The 18,727-nt window shown below is 48.2% G+C and overlaps 5 protein-coding genes across 7 annotated transcripts; 3 read left to right on the top strand and 2 right to left on the bottom strand.

Annotated features, from left to right (window-relative positions):
- Window positions 1–1,453: 1,453 nt before the first annotated feature.
- LOC128267907 (C-type lectin 37Db-like) lies at window positions 1,454–7,363 on the top strand. Of its 2 annotated transcripts, none has more exons than XM_053004860.1 (4): window positions 1,454–1,736; window positions 6,218–6,318; window positions 6,388–6,496; window positions 6,567–7,363. In XM_053004860.1, exons 1-4 carry the CDS (start codon window positions 1,595–1,597, stop codon window positions 6,806–6,808), a joined length of 594 nt encoding a protein of 197 aa, XP_052860820.1. In that variant the 5' UTR covers window positions 1,454–1,594; the 3' UTR covers window positions 6,809–7,363. The 2 variants fall into 2 exon arrangements, with proteins under 2 accessions (XP_052860820.1, XP_052860819.1); XM_053004859.1 differs by having other exon boundaries at window positions 1,454–1,742.
- Window positions 7,364–7,718: 355 nt separating this feature from the next.
- LOC128267684 (CD209 antigen-like) lies at window positions 7,719–8,667 on the top strand. Its single transcript, XM_053004574.1, has 3 exons — window positions 7,719–7,907; window positions 7,962–8,038; window positions 8,104–8,667. The coding sequence occupies exons 1-3, from the start codon at window positions 7,790–7,792 to the stop codon at window positions 8,473–8,475; spliced, it is 567 nt and encodes a 188-aa protein (XP_052860534.1). The 5' UTR covers window positions 7,719–7,789; the 3' UTR covers window positions 8,476–8,667.
- LOC128267685 (C-type lectin 37Db-like) lies at window positions 8,470–13,025 on the bottom strand. Its single transcript, XM_053004575.1, has 4 exons — window positions 13,008–13,025; window positions 9,072–9,246; window positions 8,920–8,999; window positions 8,470–8,849 (listed from the first exon to the last, which is right to left on the bottom strand). Exons 2-4 carry the CDS (start codon window positions 9,154–9,156, stop codon window positions 8,517–8,519), a joined length of 498 nt encoding a protein of 165 aa, XP_052860535.1. The 5' UTR covers window positions 9,157–9,246; window positions 13,008–13,025; the 3' UTR covers window positions 8,470–8,516.
- LOC128267683 (brahma-associated protein of 60 kDa-like) lies at window positions 9,991–12,004 on the top strand. Of its 2 annotated transcripts, none has more exons than XM_053004572.1 (3): window positions 9,991–10,223; window positions 10,307–10,485; window positions 10,575–12,004. In XM_053004572.1, exons 1-3 carry the CDS (start codon window positions 10,095–10,097, stop codon window positions 11,770–11,772), a joined length of 1,506 nt encoding a protein of 501 aa, XP_052860532.1. In that variant the 5' UTR covers window positions 9,991–10,094; the 3' UTR covers window positions 11,773–12,004. The 2 variants fall into 2 exon arrangements, with proteins under 2 accessions (XP_052860532.1, XP_052860531.1); XM_053004571.1 differs by having other exon boundaries at window positions 10,551–12,004.
- Window positions 13,026–13,439: 414 nt separating the features above from the next.
- Window positions 13,440–14,098, bottom strand: LOC128267686 (uncharacterized). The gene is made up of 2 exons (XM_053004576.1): window positions 14,013–14,098; window positions 13,440–13,938 (listed from the first exon to the last, which is right to left on the bottom strand). Exons 1-2 carry the CDS (start codon window positions 14,028–14,030, stop codon window positions 13,468–13,470), a joined length of 489 nt encoding a protein of 162 aa, XP_052860536.1. The 5' UTR covers window positions 14,031–14,098; the 3' UTR covers window positions 13,440–13,467.
- Between the last annotated feature and the right edge of the window lie 4,629 nt (window positions 14,099–18,727).

The following is an 18,727-nucleotide window of genomic DNA, read 5'->3' as shown; positions in this document are numbered from 1 at the left end:
ATGGGTCGCCCTCACTTAACACCTCACTAACTCAGCACAATTAGCTCAAGCGATCGAAGGAAATCTGCTTTTTCCGAAATTCGAAGGCAGTAGGAATGCCGTCCAAGGACACCACGTCGCCCCCGTAGAAAGTGACATGTGGACCCGCTTGTGTGGAACAGTCTTGCGAAAGCCTTACGCTGTCCGGGCGACTCTGAAATATTCGTACCAGAATCGAAACGGAGCACTATGGAGCACTAACATTCACCGGGTAATCAGGACACTTAGGTCGCGGGTGACCCCGCGCCAAGTATCGCCGCAATCGACACCTCGTTCAATACGACTTTCGCAGCCTGCTGTTTGTTACTCACAACCTTCAGTGATTTATGGTTAATGTCAAAATGCCGCGAATGGCGCGGGTGCGTGTCATGTTTTGGCGAACTGTCCGCTGTCCACCAGCTCGCGCAGGTGCTGCGGAAACATGAGCCCCACCCAGTGTCCTTCGGGTTCGTGTTAATACTTTGCGCAACGTGCCCAAGCACACGGATGGCACGCAAATAGTGGGCTCCCCGGTAATGTTACACCCGTGTTCCGTTCCGAGCGGCGTGCGGCGCACTTTCATGGCGACGATGCTGCTGTGGACGATGATGATGATGATGTAAAAATCTCTCCAACCAAAGCGGGCGAGAGTGTTTGTGTTACGTTTTCTTTCTCCATTTTGGTGACCGAAGCAGCAGCGGGATGCCTCTAAAAACCGAAAGTAGTCTCAGAGCGGACCAGGAGCGCTGGGCCAGGCAGAGCAGGTTCATCACGAAAACCGGTCAGACGGTGGTCCAAAATCGCGGCAGTGCGAGGCACCGAGATGGCACCCGATGGCAACCGAAGAGTGAGATGACCGAACGTGAACACCCGTCACTAGAACCGGCCACCAGAGTGGCGAAAGAACTGCATTCCGGTCCCCGACGGTCGTTTTGTGTGTTTTATGTCCCGTTTCTTCCGCTGGGCAGTCGTGTTGCCAACCATCCTCGCCAAATCCGGGGTGCGTGCCTTCCAAGGCCGTACGGCCAAACCCCGGGCTAAACATTAGCATAACGCGAGCGTGTCGAGGTCCTACTGCGTGGTTCAGAAGCGCATCGCTGACCGCGCACGGTCGCTCCAAACGAAAGACTTCGTTTACAAGCGACGAACCCGCCCGAAGAACGAATCGCTTGCATCGTTTTGTTTACGTTCCCGGTGGCGGTGGGGAGACCTCTTGGGCGCTCTCCGGTCTCTCTCTCGCTCTTTCTTACTCACTCGTGCACTCGCTCGCTCCGTTTGGGGGGGGGAGATGGTCTCCCCTGCAGGTGCCGCCGGTGGTCGTCGGGTCGGGTGCCACAATGCGATCGCCGCCCGGGCGTCGTGAGTCGCTGCCACGGTTAGTTGCGGTTTAGCAGTCATCGGCCACACAAATCCCCAACGGAGCGGTGCGGTGCGTGCGTGCGTTCGCCTGTTTGTCTGTTCGGTGGTGCACGTGTCGGGAGTTTTGTGTGCTGTGGGACGACGCGAAAGCGAAAGTTTTGTTATTTTGTTTTTGGTTGTCTTCGGGAGTTCGTAAAACAGCGCCACATCGGGAAGCATGTCGCTACGAGCCCATCATCCTCGCGACGTCCGGTGGCATCGGTCGGGCTTCCTCGTCCTGGCGTCCGTGCTGGTGGTGCTGCTGAGTGAAAGTGTGATCCAGTGTGCCACACCGAAGGCGATCGCTGGCAGCTCCCACGGTACCAGTAATAACCGATCCTCCCATCCTCCTAAGAAATTTGCGCGCACTTCCGCTTTGATCGCTTGAAACGTTTGCGTGTGTGTGTGTGTGTGTGCTTTTGTCGAGCGACATCATCGTGTGACATCATAGCGTTCGAAGCAACCTAACAATCGGCCGATCGATCGATTAGCATAGTTACGTCGTCGTTGGGCCCTTCGGTAGCCCCGGATTCTCTGGCGCTTCCCCGAAACCAAAATCCGGTCCAGAGCACTGCAAGGGGACGGATAACGTTACCGCGTGATCTCGTGGTTAGCGCGCTGCTTGCGGGATCAATGTTGTATCACACACAAACACATGTCCTTTCGTAACGCACAAATGACCTTAATTAGACCGAAACGCGCGAAACCCGATCGCGAAAGAGGCGTGCGTGATTTCAGGTGCGCTCTGTGCTCGGAAAAGCGCCGCTCCGTTCGCCGGCTGTGCGTGCCCCTTGAGAGGCTTCGGTGGACCGCCGTACGTGTGGAGTGTACGAGGTGGAAAACGCGCCACGGCACGGCACGGTGCGCCGTAAGGTGTCGCAAGCCCTTCCGGCCGGGTAGCTTGGATTAGCCAAGCGTTGACGCCTCTCGTTGGCCCATTTTCGGGTTCAGCAGCGCCGGGCAGCGGGAAAATTGTGCTTTTCTCCGTGTCGATTCGAAGCTCGCGGAAGCCGTGCGGCCGTGTTCTTGGCGGTTTCTCCCACACGTTGAGTAAACCAAACTGGGGCGGAATAATCGACTACCTAGACGCCCGTTCGAGAGAATGGACTCATTATGTTTGGCGAGAACGAGCGTAGAGGGCTATTGGAAGTTATCATTTTGGGGAGTACACAAGACACACGTTAAAATGGGGAAGATTACATAAATCGCTTACAGATAGCTACATAACCGTTTACATACACAACGATGCACGGTATATACACGAAACTGATTGGATTGTTTGGCTTTACAAAACTTTTAACAGCTTTTTAAATCTTTAACTTTACAAAACAATTTATACAAGATTTAAACATTGACCAGCAATGCTCTTGGGCTTCCGTTAAAGCTCACCGAAAGCTGTTTCGCACTTTGTTGTGCAAAATTTGTCCGAGAACTCGTTATGAATCGCATCACATTCATTATTATTTACCACTAATAACGTTCCGAGTTCCGATGTCGAGTTTATTGCACTTCAATCATGCTCGTAATTTTATTATGCTTTTATCATTATGCTTTTATCATTATGCTTTTATTGGGATTTTTAGTTCAATTTAATTAATTCTTTACGAATCGAGTGATTGTCGCATTATTTCTTCAAAGCCAAAGGATCTAACTTCCACATGAGGATTAGTGTTGGAAAACTATGTTTACGTGACTCCGCGGGATCTCAAGTCGCTACATGGCCATCAGTTAGTTTTACCTCCAAAAGCCCATAATTGATCCTCGAACTGTTGCCACCTTTCGAATCTACCGCCGGCCAACCGGAGTACGAAGTACCGGATGCACCCTGTGGTGGTGCTCACTCGGCTTCCATTTGGGCGGCCCGGGGTTCCAATCAATCAACTTCGCCAGGTAGTGATAGATGGCGGGAGCCGCATACCGATCATGCAAATATTTCTAAAATCAAAAAAAGGACCCAGACCCGGAGATCCTATCACGAATGGACCGCCTTCCCGGGCTGCCGAAGTGCTGAAACATAAAACCTAGCCTTTAAACGGCGCTCCGGCGGCTCCACTTAACGCACTCGCACTGACGCCGATTGCTTCATGGACGCTCGATCATAAAAATAATGATCGGCCCCGAACGCACGTGTCCCGCACGCTGCTGGCGCAAGGCGGAGATAGGTGCGCGGGTGCTACATTCTGCTGGCCGCTTTTAATGGGGCGAAAGAAACAACACAAACATAGCAACGCGATGCGGAAAAGCCTAGAAGTGGGTCCCGCCAGTTCAATTGTTTCGCAACGCCGAACGCAATGCGGTTGTCCGCATTGAATGGGCCTCTCTGACAGTGATCGACAATTGTGATCACTGCGCCGTAACTGCTGCTGTGACCACCTGCATCTGCGAAATCGTTGGAATCCCGAGGCCGGTGGCCGGTGAAGAAAAAATGGCCGAATCCCCCACACCGATGGACCGAGATGGTTGGCCTTTTGCAGCGATCCTGGCACGTGGTACCTGCGTACCCTGACAGATGTCATGTGACTTCAATGACATTTGGATCGTTCGATACAACCGGCGGTAACTACCGTACTCTAGCTGGACATAAAAATTAAGCACCGCCGGCTCCGGCCATGGAAGATCTTCTCCTAAGTATAGGGAAGTGAGTGAATGCGAGTTCGGCACCCGGGGGGGCTTTTTGTGGACGAAATCGAAACTGTTGTCGCCCGGGGTCGTACCGTACCCTGCGGCAAGGCTATCCGAGGCTGATCGAACCGGACATCGCGCGAGGGTCACCAACAGACCCCGAGATGTCGGATCAATGGTTTATGGAAAAACGAAACACTATCGGCATTGAACCTTTTCTCCATTTGGGTCGGATCTCGGATGGATCGCGTCGTGCGAAAATCACCGAGCTCTATCTCGCTAGAAATGAATTAGCCATGGTACTAATCGTTTCTTCTCCGGCACATTAAATCGTTTTCGATGACCACCTTTTTTGGGTCTGTCGGGTTGGAAGAGATTTGCCAGCTGGAGATGCACGCGTAAGCGTTACCACACCATGTATGCCCACAGCACGGTGGCTTCCCCATGGCGTATGACGTGGTGATGATTGAAAGTTGCCCTTTTACGATTCGGAAATGTGAAAAATTCCTCACAAGATTAATGGAGACGCAAGATCCTCGCGGCCACGCGGTCAAGACGAACATCATCATCGTGATTGTCCTCGAACGCATTTGGCACCGCCACATGTGTTGCAATATATGGGAGAGAGGTGAAATCTTTTTTGGGAAGAAGATCTGCCCGAAGATCGTCACTGTGGCTCACGAATAATGCAAATGTCAAGGCGTAACCACGCAATTAATCTCACATCACCGGCGGCCGGCGGCTTTCGACTGGCGCTGGCGCTGGTGCTGGTTCCCGCGACCAACTATCGAAAACGCACTCAGCGAAGAGTCACTTTTTTCTCCGGTGGCCTTCAGGACGCCCCAGCGTCATCATCTTCCCCAAAAAGCCACCAGCAGAGCCGCCTTCGCGATGGGATGTCAAAATTGAATTATCTCCCTCCCCGCCGCAATGGCAATTACGCAATGGACGCGAAGTATTCCGGTCCGGTACGGTGACCACTTTCGGGTTCCATTACATAAACGGCGTGCCGAACACGTACCGACTTCACACGGGGAGTATGTGACAATATTTGGTGTCTTCCGTCAGGTAAGCCGTTCGATGTGATCTTGGAAGGTAGGTCCGGCGCAGCTATCGTCGATCAGAATTCGGAATGCCTCGGCTGTCCAGAAGTCATCCCCGAGATTCCTACGGCAATCCTTTCACTTGAGGCGCGTTCACCGTGAGGACCTGTATGTCGTACGCCTCGGGGGTCTGTTGCTATCAATCTTACCTCCGGCCGAGCCATCCGGTATTCTACGGGTTCGGTCTTGCAACTCTTGGTGGAATTTAATTAATGCGCATCCGAGGAAGATTCCGCCGCTGGAGCTCGGAGCTAGCCAGCCGCCGTCTGGTGGAGCGCTCGGCGCGACCTTAACCTTAATGCACCTGTCGGATAGGTTCGGTTTCTTCTTCTCTGTCTGCGTGCTTAGCTGCAGCTGATTGCGATTCGTGCGGCCATCGATCATTGTGGACCCGAGTGAGGTTAACACGTTGGACGCACTCTTGCAAGTGACGCGGCGCCGAAAGTGAAACCAAATCGAATGGGGGGGGTTTCTGTGCTTGCGCCACACAGTCTTGGCCGCCTTCCCGATGGACACAACGGCACAATCGGAATTCTTTATTCAAATGATCCGGTTTGTCTGTCACAGTTTGAGATTTGCTCGTTTTTTGCTGTTTCGCACTGTGTGCGCACGGTTAGATTCCGTAACATTTGCCACGCGTTCGGCGAATGGTTGAAGATAGAAATAAAAGTTAATTCGTCCGCTACTGGTTATCGTGGATTTTCATACGAATCTCCAGAGAGAGCTCCAAACTAGACAGTTATAATTAGCGATTCGCGGAGAGTTATAATTAGGCATTCGGGTGCGAAAGTTGCAGAAGCCTAATGGTGAACCATTGCCCGATTGAGTTATAAAACCCGATCCATCCATCCTTATCTGGACCTGGGGACTCAAATTTGCATTTTAAGAGAAATTCTCCAGACAACAGGACGGTAAAGAGTCTGATTTATTGTTATGGACCACCGCTACATTCCGTTTCAATTTTGATATGTTGAAAACAGCTCAGCAAATAACCAGCGGTGCTAACGCGGTGGCTTACTTTTAAATGTATGTTCCATTACTCGTACTAGTTCTCAACCGACGACATTTCGTTCCAGATTGCCCCAACTGTGTGGAAGAGTCCGCAGCACCATCTCGGTGGACGATGCCCTTACTGAAACTCGGCGAGAAGCGCTACTATCTGAGCATTTTCTTCAAGGTAGGCAAGGTTTTTTCTAACGACACCGGAATCTTCCCTGATCATTTCTAATGCATGCACCGGTTACAGGCCAACTGGTTCAAAGCCCTCCAGTACTGTCGCTTCCACGGTATGCAGCTGGCCAGCATACAGTCCCAGGAGGAAAACGATCGGCTGGAGAAATACGTTAAGGATTACGGTAAGTTTCGACTGGGTGTCTCACAAATGGCCCCCGCGGTAACTGTGTTTTGGTTGCACCCGACTTGCAGGACTAGCCACGGAACACTTCTGGACCTCCGGTACCGATCTGGCCGAGGAGGGTAACTTCTTCTGGATCTCCAACGGTCGGCCGCTGTCGTTCACAAACTGGAACGCCGGCGAACCGAACAACTTCCGGTACGAGAACGGCGAAGAAGAACACTGTCTGGAGCTGTGGAACCGCGATGGCAAGGGACTCAAATGGAACGACACACCGTGCAGCTTCGAGACGTACTTCATCTGCGAAGTCTAGGGGGGTCGAATGGGGTCTGTTTTCGTCTCTCGACCGGACCCGAGCACTCTGTCATCTTCGCCCTTTCTCCTGCTGTCCTGCATGCATCGAAGTCCGAACGCCAAAACAAAGACAACCTACCTTCGGGTGTACGGAAAGCAAAAACAAGTGTTCAAACGTGCACCGGAAGTCCAACGCCAGCGTCGGTCCACCGTTAACGCGATGCGCATGTCGTCAGGTGATTTGACTCTACTGCCACCAACGTCACCGCGGAGATCGACTCTAACCTCTATCGTGTAGTATTTATATAGTTAATACGCAATCGACGCAATCATCAACGATAACGGCCGTCTGGCGGGCGTGGAACGAATAGTGATCTAAGTTTAAAAACTCTGTCTCTTCGGTCCACCCGAACGGGAGGCGACCCCCTGTTCCGGTAGCATCCTGTTCTGCTTTCGTTACCGTCCTCTTGGTTGGCGTAATGCACCTCTTTTCCTCCTGCATTCGTCTCGTTTGTGTTCGTTTTCAGTGTAAGTGTCTTTTATTTGTAAATAAGGTTTCGCATTACTGGCCAGAAATGTGTAGTTAAATAAAAATGTCATATTTACCAAAAAAAAATGTAGGGCCTTTTTACTAGCTGAGCGAAGCGCGAAGCGATTTAGCGTCCCTTTGGGCATTGCACGGTACATGGTCCGATGTGTGTGTTGGAGATTGTTACTCACGCATGTAGCTTATGTTTCTTAATTAGACGCGCAAATGGTGGATGGGTTTAACGTTCTGTACCGCCGGATTACAATTCCTATCTCCCTTTGATGGAAAAGTAAAATTAACCGATCGAATTAAACGAATCCTTATCAGCTCGTGCCCGACGGACCGTTGACCGGGTCATCGAGCGAGTTTGATTGCTTCTACAAGGAATCCCCAGATCGTTGGAGTGACTATTAATTTGCTCTCGACAGTTGCACCGCTCGCAATCCCGCGCAGTTTTCGTGTAAAAGTGAAATGGCGTTCGTACCAACGTACGTTCTCACCGTTACAATTTTATGTTTGACTTGGGCCGTGTTAGGACAGCACCCGAGGGATCCTCGAGGAAGTATTTCCGGTGATCGTAATGTCGATGGCAAGTAAACAAAACGGTGGTTATTGCGCCTTACTCACCATTATCACTCTGCAGATATCCTTCGGAAGAACAAGTGTTGGTGTCCGTGTAAACCTAGCGCACAGAAAGAGTACTACATCCCTACTTTACAAGTAAGTACAGTTAGCGGTGATGGTGTGTTTAACCCGCGGTTCGAATCAACGCACTGTGATTGCAGAAAACGGATTGGTTTGGTGCGGTGTCGTACTGTGCCAACGTCGGCATGGAGATTGCTGAGGTGCTGAACCGGGCCGAGCTGGATGCGTTACGCGAGACGATCAACGAAGAGCAGCAAGATCCGGAGGAGGAGTTCTACTGGATCGGAGCGAACGATCTCGGTAACCAGACTGTGTACCGCTGGGCCCTCACCGGGCGCCTAGTTGAGCCCGAAGTCACTAACTGGGACAAAGGTGAACCGAACAACGTACGCGAATCGGACAACTCTCCAATGGAGCACTGCGCTGCCGTCAACAAGGAAACTCAGAAGTGGATCGATTTTCAGTGCAACGTCAGCAAGAAGTTCGTCTGCCAACGATTCCGGGACGATTGAACCGAGGTTGAGTGCTCCGAGTGCAGAACTTCCATTTATTATTAGTATTCACAAATAAACAGTTTTTCTCCCGCGCCGCAAGCCTCGCTCTTCCATTTCATGGTGCTGCCCTCCAAGTAGACGCAGTAAGGTGCTGTTTGACTCGGTTCATTAAAGGCCCACGCATTAAAAGTAACTTCAATACCACTAAGACCCCACTGCATCGAACGATCCTTGCTCAGATTGTTAGCACCAATCCAATACTTTGCGGAACGTGTGATGCGATAACTTTCCCTTAGATATTGTTGGAGTTTTGAGTTTTGCAGGTTGTCTTTAACACTGGCAATCGACATACCGATAGCATTACAGTAAGAAACTGCATCGAACCAGTTTAACTAGAGCAAACAGAAAGAAACAAGAGTAACATATATAATCCGCTGGGCACAACGTTATTACTACATTTACCAGTTTGTTGGAAATGAAGTACTGTTTGCCTCCAGCTGGGTTTCCGCAGGGACAGATGCACTGATTTTGTCGCAAAAGTTCTGAAAGAATCAAAACAAGACTAGGCTTAAGAGGTAGCCACTTAACAGTCCCATTGGACAACTGAAACCTACCAAGCGCAGTTCTTTGGCATTGCACAGAGTGCATGCAGCAGAGCCAGGCAACAAGTACCACTGCAACGCTGATAGATTGTTTCATCCCGCAGAAGAATTGTATACTGTCTTAATACGAAACGATGGAGTGCGTTAGTCCCACGAGCCTGTTGTCCGACGACTAAGTTTGAGGCGACTGGCGAGACGAGCGAAATAAAAAAAAATTCATCATATCATCTCAGGAAATACCAGGGCGTTCACTGATTACATTCAATCTTCCTAGAGGGCGATCGAAAATAATCTGCATTTTGTAAAAGAACAAGAGAGCACAGCGAGAAAGAGAGAGAATATGCAAAGGCAATTATTGGCTGGAAACCGCACTACAATCTTGAATACTTTAACTCATTCTTAACCCTCACTATTGGCACGCCACCGATGGCTTGGCCGTTTTATTTTATGCTGAACGTGAAGAATGAATTTTGCAATACTAACTTAAACAACGAAAAAAAGGGTTTTCCAGGCACTCGCGAATTTTAACCTGAATATAAAAATTCGCACAAAAGATATATCGATTTGAAATGTTCATCTTTTCGCCAACTCAACTAAAACGGATTTGGTTTTTCATTACAGCAGCAGTAAGGCCTAAAACATCAAGCATGAAACCTTAACGGATTATTCAAATTTTCTCCAGCGATGGTTCAAGTGGTATAAATTGGTATAAGTGCGAGAGCCACATTTGGGAAGAGCGAGGATTTGATTGGATTATTTGGATTAATTGGATTGATTTATTGGATTTGATTGGATTATTTGGATTAATTGGATTGATTTATTGGATTTGATTGAAAAAAAGTTAAACTAAACATGCATCTGGCTGCGTGCTTTGACAACGATTTGGCTGCATCGGCGCGCGTCGCGTTGCTGTCAAAATGCAGTAAATTTTAGCTTGGTTACATTTGTAGCTTGTTTGTGAGTTATTTTTACAGATTTACAGCCACAAATCGGTGTCGTACCACGGTTAATCGCGTTGCGGAGTACAGCGGAACAATGTCACAACGATTTCCGGCGGCCAACGCCAACTCGGTGGCAGGCCCGCAACGCTACCCATCGTCTCCGGGGCCAACGAACCAGCCACCGCCAGTTATGCGTCCGTACGGACCGGGTAACAATTTCCCAGTAAGTAGCGCCCAAGCATCACAGGGATCTAGGCCGCGGCTTAACACACTCAATCCGTTCGTCGGTACGTTCCGTTCGCACAGCCCCGTGGGTACACTCCGCCGCCGCAGATGGGAGGCGGATCCTCGGGCCAGAATCAGCATCAGCGACCGATGCCAACGTTCCAGGGTGGCAACATGCGCGGCTCCCCAATGTCTGGCGCTCCCGGTGGCAAGCGAAGCGCCGAAAGCCGCTCATCGATGAACCCGGCACAGCAGAAGAAGTAAGTTGCGCGAACGCGACCGAGTAATCAGCCTTTGACGGATCTCTTATTGCTGTAACTGTAAGGTGTGTTGGCCCCGCTGCTTTTAGTGACTATTCGGCGAAGAAGAAGAAAAAGTTGGCCGACAAAATCTTGCCCCAGAAGGTGCGCGACCTAGTGCCGGAATCGCAGGCCTACATGGATCTGCTGGCGTTCGAGAGGAAGCTGGATGCGACAATCATGCGCAAGCGGCTCGACATTCAGGAAGCGCTGAAGCGCCCGATGAAGCAGAAGCGCAAGCTGCGCATCTTCATCTCGAACACGTTCTACCCGAGCAAGGACGGTATCGAGGGGGACACGAACGCGGACGGTTCGGTGGCCTCGTGGGAGCTTCGCGTCGAGGGTCGCCTGCTCGAGGACAACAAGTCCGATCCGGCGAAGATTAAGCGCAAGTTTTCCAGCTTCTTCAAGTCGCTCGTCATCGAGCTCGACAAGGATCTTTACGGGCCGGACAATCATCTGGTCGAGTGGCACCGCACGCACTCGACGCAGGAGACGGACGGGTTTCAGGTGAAGCGTCCAGGCGATCGGAACGTGCGCTGCACCATCCTGCTGTTGCTCGATTATCAGCCACTGCAGTTTAAGCTCGATTCGCGACTGGCCCGGCTGCTTGGAGTGCACACGCAGACGCGCCCTGTCATCATATCCGCGTTGTGGCAGTACATCAAGACGCACAAGCTGCAGGATGCGCACGAGCGCGAGTACGTGGCGTGTGACAAGTACTTGGAGCAGATCTTCGGCTGCCCGCGTATGAAGTTTGCCGAAATACCGCAACGGTTGAACCCGCTGCTGCATCCGCCCGATCCGATCGTCATCAATCACGTGATTACGGTCGAGGGGGGCATGGAGAACAAGCAGACTGCCTGTTACGATATCGACGTCGAGGTGGACGACACGCTGAAGAATCAGATGAACACGTTCCTGCTGAGCACTGCCAGCCAGCAAGAGATACAGACGCTCGACAGCAAGATCCACGACACGGTCGAAACGATCAACCAGCTCAAGACGAACCGGGAGTTTTTCCTCAGCTTCGCTAAGGACCCGCAAACGTTCATCCACAAGTGGATCGTGTCGCAAACGCGCGACCTCAAATCGATGACCGACATTGTCGGCAATCCGGAGGAGGAACGGCGGGCCGAGTTCTACTACCAGCCGTGGACACAGGAAGCCGTCTCGCGCTACTTCTTCACTAAGGTCAATCAGAAACGTGCCGAGCTCGAGCAGGCCCTCGGCATTCGGAACGCCTAGACCGGTGTTTCGGATGAACGGACGGGACCTTCCCACTGAGAGTTTGTCCTTTTTTTATTCCGCTTTCTGCTACCGAGCGCCCCATTGGCTAGCTGTAGGATTTTTGTACTCCACTTCTGCATACTATAGTATTTCTACGATACATTAAACTATTATAAGTAACTGACCCAACACACGACTCTGTCTCTGACAGAGACTGTAATCGAATAAAATTATGACGACTAAACCCGAATGACGTTAAATGACGTATTTCCAAAAGAGTTCCAGGCGAATTTTGGGTATTACTAAATGAATCCCGGTTCGATGATGGTGCATTCTGCAACCGCTGCTTCCCTATGGTTCAGCATGGAGAGATTCAAACGGTTGCATAACAAAATTAAATTGTACATCAAAAATCCTTTTTCGAGAATGGCTGAACAAAAACATTCATGCGAAAGTCATAAAAATTGTATCGAAATGGCAATAAACGTAAAATAAACAGATAAATTATTACTCACTAAAACGTTTGATTTAACAATGTTCGCCTTGCACGTCTTGTTTAGTTTTTTTTTTCGACGTGGGGCGGGAACCTTCATAGGCACCGTTAGCTACAAGCTACAATATGATCTACTCTAACATATAATATATCTCTAATCTACAGCTACTAGCTACAATATAATAATTTTGTACCATCAATATAGTTATACTACAACTATACACCGTTCTGATTTTGCATACTCTGGTCTTCTGGTCCGGTCTCTGGTGGACACCTTCTGTCCCGTGGAGACGCCTGGTGTACGATGAAATAGTAAACATAAAGAATCTGTTGAGTCGCGACCAACAAAATAATACATGCGTTGTGCGTCTTGATGTACTGCCACAACGCGTAAAAGTAAGTTTTGCCAATCGGCTTCGTGATTCCTTCTCGAATACACGCGCGCACGTTCCAAACCTTATTTTCCGGTTTATCTTCTTCACAAGTCGACTTCCAAATCGCAACTGACTTCTAACTTTCGATTCTACTCATTTTCTCGATCACCCCAAAAATCGAGCCCGAGACATGTCCAGAACATGTTCTGCTTGTGTTTCGCGCGCCTGTTCTTTGTTCGCTACTTTGTCCTCAAGCGTGATTCCTGGAATTCTCGTTCCCACACACGCTTTCCTAGAATTCTCGTTCCAACAGAACCGGTTACACTCTTATCTAACTTTGTATCAATGGTACAGATAGGATCGATAAATAAAACATAGGAACCCACCATTGATCTCTTCTATCATCGTATTTGTATCTTTTAACATCGGCCGGTAAAGATCCGCCAGTTCTTGTAAAATGCTTGTACTCAGTTTCGAACATCCGTGCTCCGTACAGAACTAACAACATCCTACAGGTTGCTGTGGAAACGTGCACGTGTTCACAACCGGCAAAAACACACCTCCATGGCGCCATTGCGCGACCGATCGCAGGTGAAATTCACAGTTGATCGTGATTTTCGCATGCCAACGAAAACAATCGCATCAACATGCTACACTACGGGACCTGAACTGTGAGGAAAAAAGAACCTAGACGAACAAATTCTCTCACTTTGTACAAACACACGATAGAAACTATTTTTATTACTATATCCGCGAGCCGTGGTTGGTCCGCTTTTTGCGATGCGCAGTAGGATGAATTATTTTACAGATGGCGGCGATAGAGATGGACACGGCATTGGCAAGGGACTATGGTCGAGGCGGCGCGAAATTGGTATTTCCATCTGCGGCCGTTCGTACCCGGCGACGTTCGGTGTACTGAGACTTGTAGCGGAACACTGGCCGAAAGAGATGCGTTTCGGCGACTTCCAAATCGGATTCACCAGCCTCGGGATCTTCCCCATCCAAGGCTTCAACTTTCTGCACCTCCCGTTTATGGCGATATTCGCCGTCGTGATGCGGTTCCTCTTGTGATGTGTCCTCATGGCCATATTCCTCGTCACTGTCGCCATCATCGTCCTCCGCTTCTTCACAACAGTCGAGAAGATCCGCTTCATCGTCGTGGTGGTGGTGGTGGCCCGGCAAAGACCGCTGGTAACGTCGGCGATCCTCGAGCATCTCGTTGATACTGTCCTGGTCCCACAGGTCCTGGTCCATGCAGTCGATCGCGTAGCTCTGACAAGCAGCCCCAAACACAATCAACACCACCAAAATGCTCATCTAGAAGAGGCCATAAGAGAAGTCCCTATTGCGATTGCACTTGCCATGGATTGCACAAAGTATGCGGACCTTACCTTGCTCATTTTCTGCATACAAAGTTGTGTCAAGGTGCGCAGGGCGAAGATCTTCACACTTCAAGCGTACTGGACTAGGTTTCACACCCAACTGTTAGCGATCGATCGACCAACGACACCATTTATATGGCCACTCCTCCGCCTACCATATGGCTTAGTCACACACATCTCGGATCTATCTTGAACCGATGGTGGCACGCGGCAGCCCCACAAATTACCGATGCAAGCACAAGTGACGTAGAAGTACAGAGGGATGGCACCAGGATAAAAATGTAGCGCGCTCAACTCCGGCATCTATTCTCCGGAGCGACGCAAATCTGTCGGCAAACAGCGCTCCGTGCCAAGGTGTGACCACGGAACTGCTTGGAACTGGTTCTTGGTCGACGATGGGTCGACGAAGCCACGAGCTTGCTGCTGTCGTCATAACCGTGAGCGTGGCGAGATCGGGCATAGGTCAGTTTCATTAGCGTTCGGCTTATCGACTTGGCATCTCTGTGGACAATATTTGCCAACAATCGTTTATCTTCTTTGCGTCAGGACTTTGTTGGAGTAATTGAGATATTCGTCGAAATTAAATTATCATGCGACTTGGTTGGTCACAGGTTTACAGAATGTTACGCTTGTGACACGATTGTATCAAATTCACGTGAATTCGGTGTACGGTGTGGAATTGGTTTGCCCAGCAGATGTTTGGAGCGTTAGCGAAGTTCCAAATTTCAAGAGCAATAAAAATCTTTTAAATAGTAATTAGTCCCAATAAATGCGAAGAGAAATGGTACGATTTTTTCCGTCATTTAATTCCTATATCCAATCACAATTTCGAAGCCCAGAAATCACCACCATTATCACACTAACGTTACTTGCGGTCAATTCCTCAGATCCGGACTCTGCTCAATGTAGTCATAGAGCATATGGTCGAGCAAATAACTACAACTCCTACATTGAAATAGCTTCGTATATGGTTACAATGAAAAAGTAAAATGCCATCTGCGGTTGTATTTCTCCACCCATTGTTTCTCACCAAAAGTAATAGAGTTTCGAAGTCACCGTAGTCACCGAAAATAAGCGCACAGTTGAAAACCTATTTGTTACACTACACAATGTACTACGATCGTATTTCGATCGGTGACCGTTACTAAAGTCAGAGATCAATATCCAAATGATGTCACTCCAATGATCCGTGGGCTTAATCAATTGTTTTTGTTTAGTATATGTTAGTAATCTACCAGCGGCAACATTTGCCAAGACCTTGTGATAGGGTCAGGTTACTATTGTTGGTGGTTGGTAAAAGAAACAATTGTTGGAAGCAAACTAGAGCTACAATTAGGAAACAAAGAGAGTAGAGAGAGATAGAGTAAACAAAGAGAGTAGAGAGAACACCCAGAGAGTTACCCAGAGAAGTTAAACAAATCTTTGTGCACTGATTGATCGTTCATAGGATCGCTTTAGGTAGACAAGCTTCGAGAAGTTCAACAAAACCTTGTGCACTGGTTGATCGTTCTTCCGATCGACTTAGGAAGGAAACCTCACCTTTGGCAGTTGCAAACACACATTTCCAAACTAGACGCATTTATTTTATTTATTCATTTATTTATTTATTTGTTTTTTTTAAGTCAACAGGCCGACATAGCCTAGTTGACACATACGTATAAACTAATAATTAAAACTAAACTTAAACTTAAGGATAGGCCTGACATAACAAAATACGTACAGAGGGAGCGGTAGTGAAAGCAATCAATCATTATGTAGTCAACATCAAAAGTGCGCGTCAAAATGAAAAGAAATAAAAACTATTCTTGCACTGTGTTACAGACATGTTAAAGTTCATTATCGGTGATGCCCGGTTATATGCCCTAACAATGTTGTCGCGGATCCGTCCGAGGGGAGAGGACATCAAGCTCATGTGCGGCGCGTCTGCGAATGACGCGCTCGGGTGCATAAATGTTAACCTGCGCAAGCAGGATGGGAGAGCTGATTTTAGCCGACAAGAGTTTGAACATAAAGAGAGCACAAGATGTCAAGCGCCTGTGATTAAGAGGACGAATACCAAGCAAAAGACAACGAACATTATAGCTAGGAAGATTACTGAAAGAGTACCAACCCGTTTTGGCTAGGGCAACTCTTGTAAATCTTCTCTGCACAGACTCGATAGCGTCAACCCAACATTGAGCCTGTGGGCGCCACACCACGCAAGCATGCTTAAGAATTGGACGGACTAGAGCACAGTATAGAGTCTTTAAGCACATGACATCTGTGAATTCTTTAGACAAACGTAATACAAAACCTAACACTTCAAGAGCCCTGCTAATTATCTCCTCGTAATGGCTCATAAAATTAAGCTTAGAATCTAAAACAACACCTAGTTCACGCACCGAGTTAATTCTAGGGATAGTAGTACAATTCATTTTATACGGGAATAGTAACGGATCTTTCTTGCGCGAAAAAGATATCACGTTACACTTATTGACATTGACCGACATTCCATTACAGATACACCAACGTTCAAAAATAATTATAAGGTCCTGAAGGGTTTTGCAGTCATAAATGCTGTCAATAGGCAAACACAATTTTAGATCATCCGCATACAAAAGATGACAGTCAGGGAGTGCGGACGTGCCCGTCGTGGGCTCTCGCGAGCACTCGGTATGATTCATCGCCACGAGGCGATCGCGTTCAAACGTCCCGATATGGGATTAAATCAGTTACTTTCCGTTGCAAATAAAAATAGCGACCGTACATTTCGCTTTCGCTAAAGATATATAAAGCCTGTCCCACGTAAAATCGGGAACAATTGCATTAGCTCTATCTCGGGGTTAGTTTGTCTTAGGAAACATGTCAAGGTGTCAAAATGAAGGTATTTTATTGTTCTTTAAGAGAAAAAATTAATAAATTTATTTTGTTGGTGGTCGGATGAAATCTCGAACTTTCTTTGGAATGCGCGCCATTATTTTCTGCACAATCTTCTGGTCCACCTCAGCGGCTGATTTGTTCCAATTTATTGCCATCTCTGCAGCATCCTACATCACCTTTCCAGTCTTCTTTAACTTCCATTTGATTATTGCCCAATAATTTTCGATTGGGCGGAGTTCAGGACAACTTGGTGGATTGATGTCCTTTGCGATGAAATCCACCTTATTGTCACGATATCACTAAACTACCTCCCTGCTGTAGTGGCAGCTTAACAAATCAGGCCAAAACTTAAGCGGACCTTTGTGTGACTTAATAAATGATATAACTCGCTTTTTAAGGCACTCTTCCTTGTACAGCGTTCAGTTCATCGTTGTGTTTATGATGAAAACCTTGGTTTCGGTCCACAGGTGCAAATTCCTTGCCAAATCAATAGTTTCCGTGCAAATTTATTGGTGAATACATATTTGAACTTGGAAAGGACATCTCTCTGTGCCATGGCAAGATAACATTTTGGTCCAGGAAGCTATCCTAAATCCATTTTCATGTATGTTTCGTCGTCCATAAGCAACCATACTTTTTACCTCGTCAGAACCTTCTCGTACAACTTTCTAGCGCGTGTTTTAGCGATTAGGTTTTGCTTAAATGTCCTGTTTGGATTTTTACATGCAAGAAAAAAACACAAGCTTTTTCATAGACAGATCCTCTGGATAGTACTTCTGCTGGCACGATTTTTTTTGCAATATCCCGAACTGGGGATCCAGGATTTGCCTTAATTGATCTCAAAACCTTCCAGATCAGCTGCCGGTCGTATGTTCCACTACGACACCTACTCTGAATGTTTCGGTCTACGGTATTGGGTTGCCGGAAACGTTAAAGTACTTGATTTTGCGAATTTTTGTGTTTTTGAGATTTTTAAAGCAGACCACGTGGAGTTCTCGACGTGAGTGTGCAGAATTATTTTTCTTCTTTCGAGTTCCATTGAGCATAACTTTTTATAAACTCCACGTACCAAGATGAAACTTTCAGCACTGAAAGTCGAATGTTTACTGAAGACATAGCTGTCAAAACATTCAAAATCCGACCACCAGAGGCGCTGCTAGAAGACATACAACTTTTCCCGATTTAACGTGGGACAGGCTTTAGTTACACACCCGAACCTACGACTCGTACCTACGACGAAACCATATCCCGTACACGTGCCACGGGCCACATCCGCCGCACTCCCGTATAAACAGACTCTTGAAGAACAAAACTGAAATATAACCCACGCAACAATGGATCAACCCGGACCAAGCAGAGTGAATCAGAGTGGGAAAAAGAGAAGCATGGATGCAGCGCGTGCAGAAGATGTAGAGATGGAGCAAGCTCAGTCCTGAAACGTCATTCCACGCGTAGACTCCAATTTTAGCTCAATTTTGCAATATATTTTGTAACGCCGTTCTTTTTCTAGTAGCGGATTTCTCTGATTTGCAGAGACCCGTTACAAAGTGACCCGTCCGTCCGTCACTCGACGGACCCGAGTCAAAAGTCCGTTACTCCATCCGTCGAAAGTCCGAGTCACTCGACTGTCGGATGCCAAACTGATCAGAAGTGTTTCATCAAGTCGCGTTTTACTCCTGCCTTTTATCTATTATTACATTTGGTGTCAGAAGTGGGATGGTGCTAGGTCTTAGTGAAGGGCAGCAATCGTCTAGCGAGTTTCGCATTTTAACGGGCAGATCTTGAGTGACAGCAAAGATGCGTGAAAAACTGCGTGGAGTTTGGCTGCGTATCACTATTTGGAAGCACTGTGTACGTTGTGTCAT

Source organism: Anopheles cruzii, chromosome 2, assembly GCF_943734635.1.
Source record: "Anopheles cruzii chromosome 2, idAnoCruzAS_RS32_06, whole genome shotgun sequence".
Lineage (NCBI taxonomy): Eukaryota > Metazoa > Arthropoda > Insecta > Diptera > Culicidae > Anopheles > Anopheles cruzii.
Note: the sequence above shows the minus strand (reverse complement) of the source record. Positions and strands in the feature narration are given on the sequence as shown.

What these genes read in the sequence shown, in the direction of transcription:
- LOC128267907 (XM_053004859.1), top strand. Translation starts at nt 1,595, where the DNA reads ATGTCGCTACGAGCCCATCATCCTCGCGACGTCCGGTGGCATCGGTCG. An exon ending in ATCTGAGCATTTTCTTCAAG is followed by an intron (nt 6,319 to 6,387) that starts GTAGGCAAGGTT and finishes CACCGGTTACAG; the next exon opens with GCCAACTGGTTCAAAGCCCT. An exon ending in GAAATACGTTAAGGATTACG is followed by an intron (nt 6,497 to 6,566) that starts GTAAGTTTCGAC and finishes CCCGACTTGCAG; the next exon opens with GACTAGCCACGGAACACTTC.
- LOC128267684 (XM_053004574.1), top strand. Translation starts at nt 7,790, where the DNA reads ATGGCGTTCGTACCAACGTACGTTCTCACCGTTACAATTTTATGTTTG. An exon ending in CGGTGATCGTAATGTCGATG is followed by an intron (nt 7,908 to 7,961) that starts GCAAGTAAACAA and finishes ATCACTCTGCAG; the next exon opens with ATATCCTTCGGAAGAACAAG. An exon ending in ACTACATCCCTACTTTACAA is followed by an intron (nt 8,039 to 8,103) that starts GTAAGTACAGTT and finishes CTGTGATTGCAG; the next exon opens with AAAACGGATTGGTTTGGTGC.
- LOC128267685 (XM_053004575.1), bottom strand. Translation starts at nt 9,156, where the DNA reads ATGAAACAATCTATCAGCGTTGCAGTGGTACTTGTTGCCTGGCTCTGC. An exon ending in ATGCCAAAGAACTGCGCTTG is followed by an intron (nt 9,000 to 9,071) that starts GTAGGTTTCAGT and finishes TGATTCTTTCAG; the next exon opens with AACTTTTGCGACAAAATCAG. An exon ending in ACTTCATTTCCAACAAACTG is followed by an intron (nt 8,850 to 8,919) that starts GTAAATGTAGTA and finishes TGTTTGCTCTAG; the next exon opens with TTAAACTGGTTCGATGCAGT.
- LOC128267683 (XM_053004571.1), top strand. Translation starts at nt 10,095, where the DNA reads ATGTCACAACGATTTCCGGCGGCCAACGCCAACTCGGTGGCAGGCCCG. An exon ending in GACCGGGTAACAATTTCCCA is followed by an intron (nt 10,224 to 10,306) that starts GTAAGTAGCGCC and finishes CCGTTCGCACAG; the next exon opens with CCCCGTGGGTACACTCCGCC. An exon ending in AACCCGGCACAGCAGAAGAA is followed by an intron (nt 10,486 to 10,550) that starts GTAAGTTGCGCG and finishes TGTAACTGTAAG; the next exon opens with GTGTGTTGGCCCCGCTGCTT.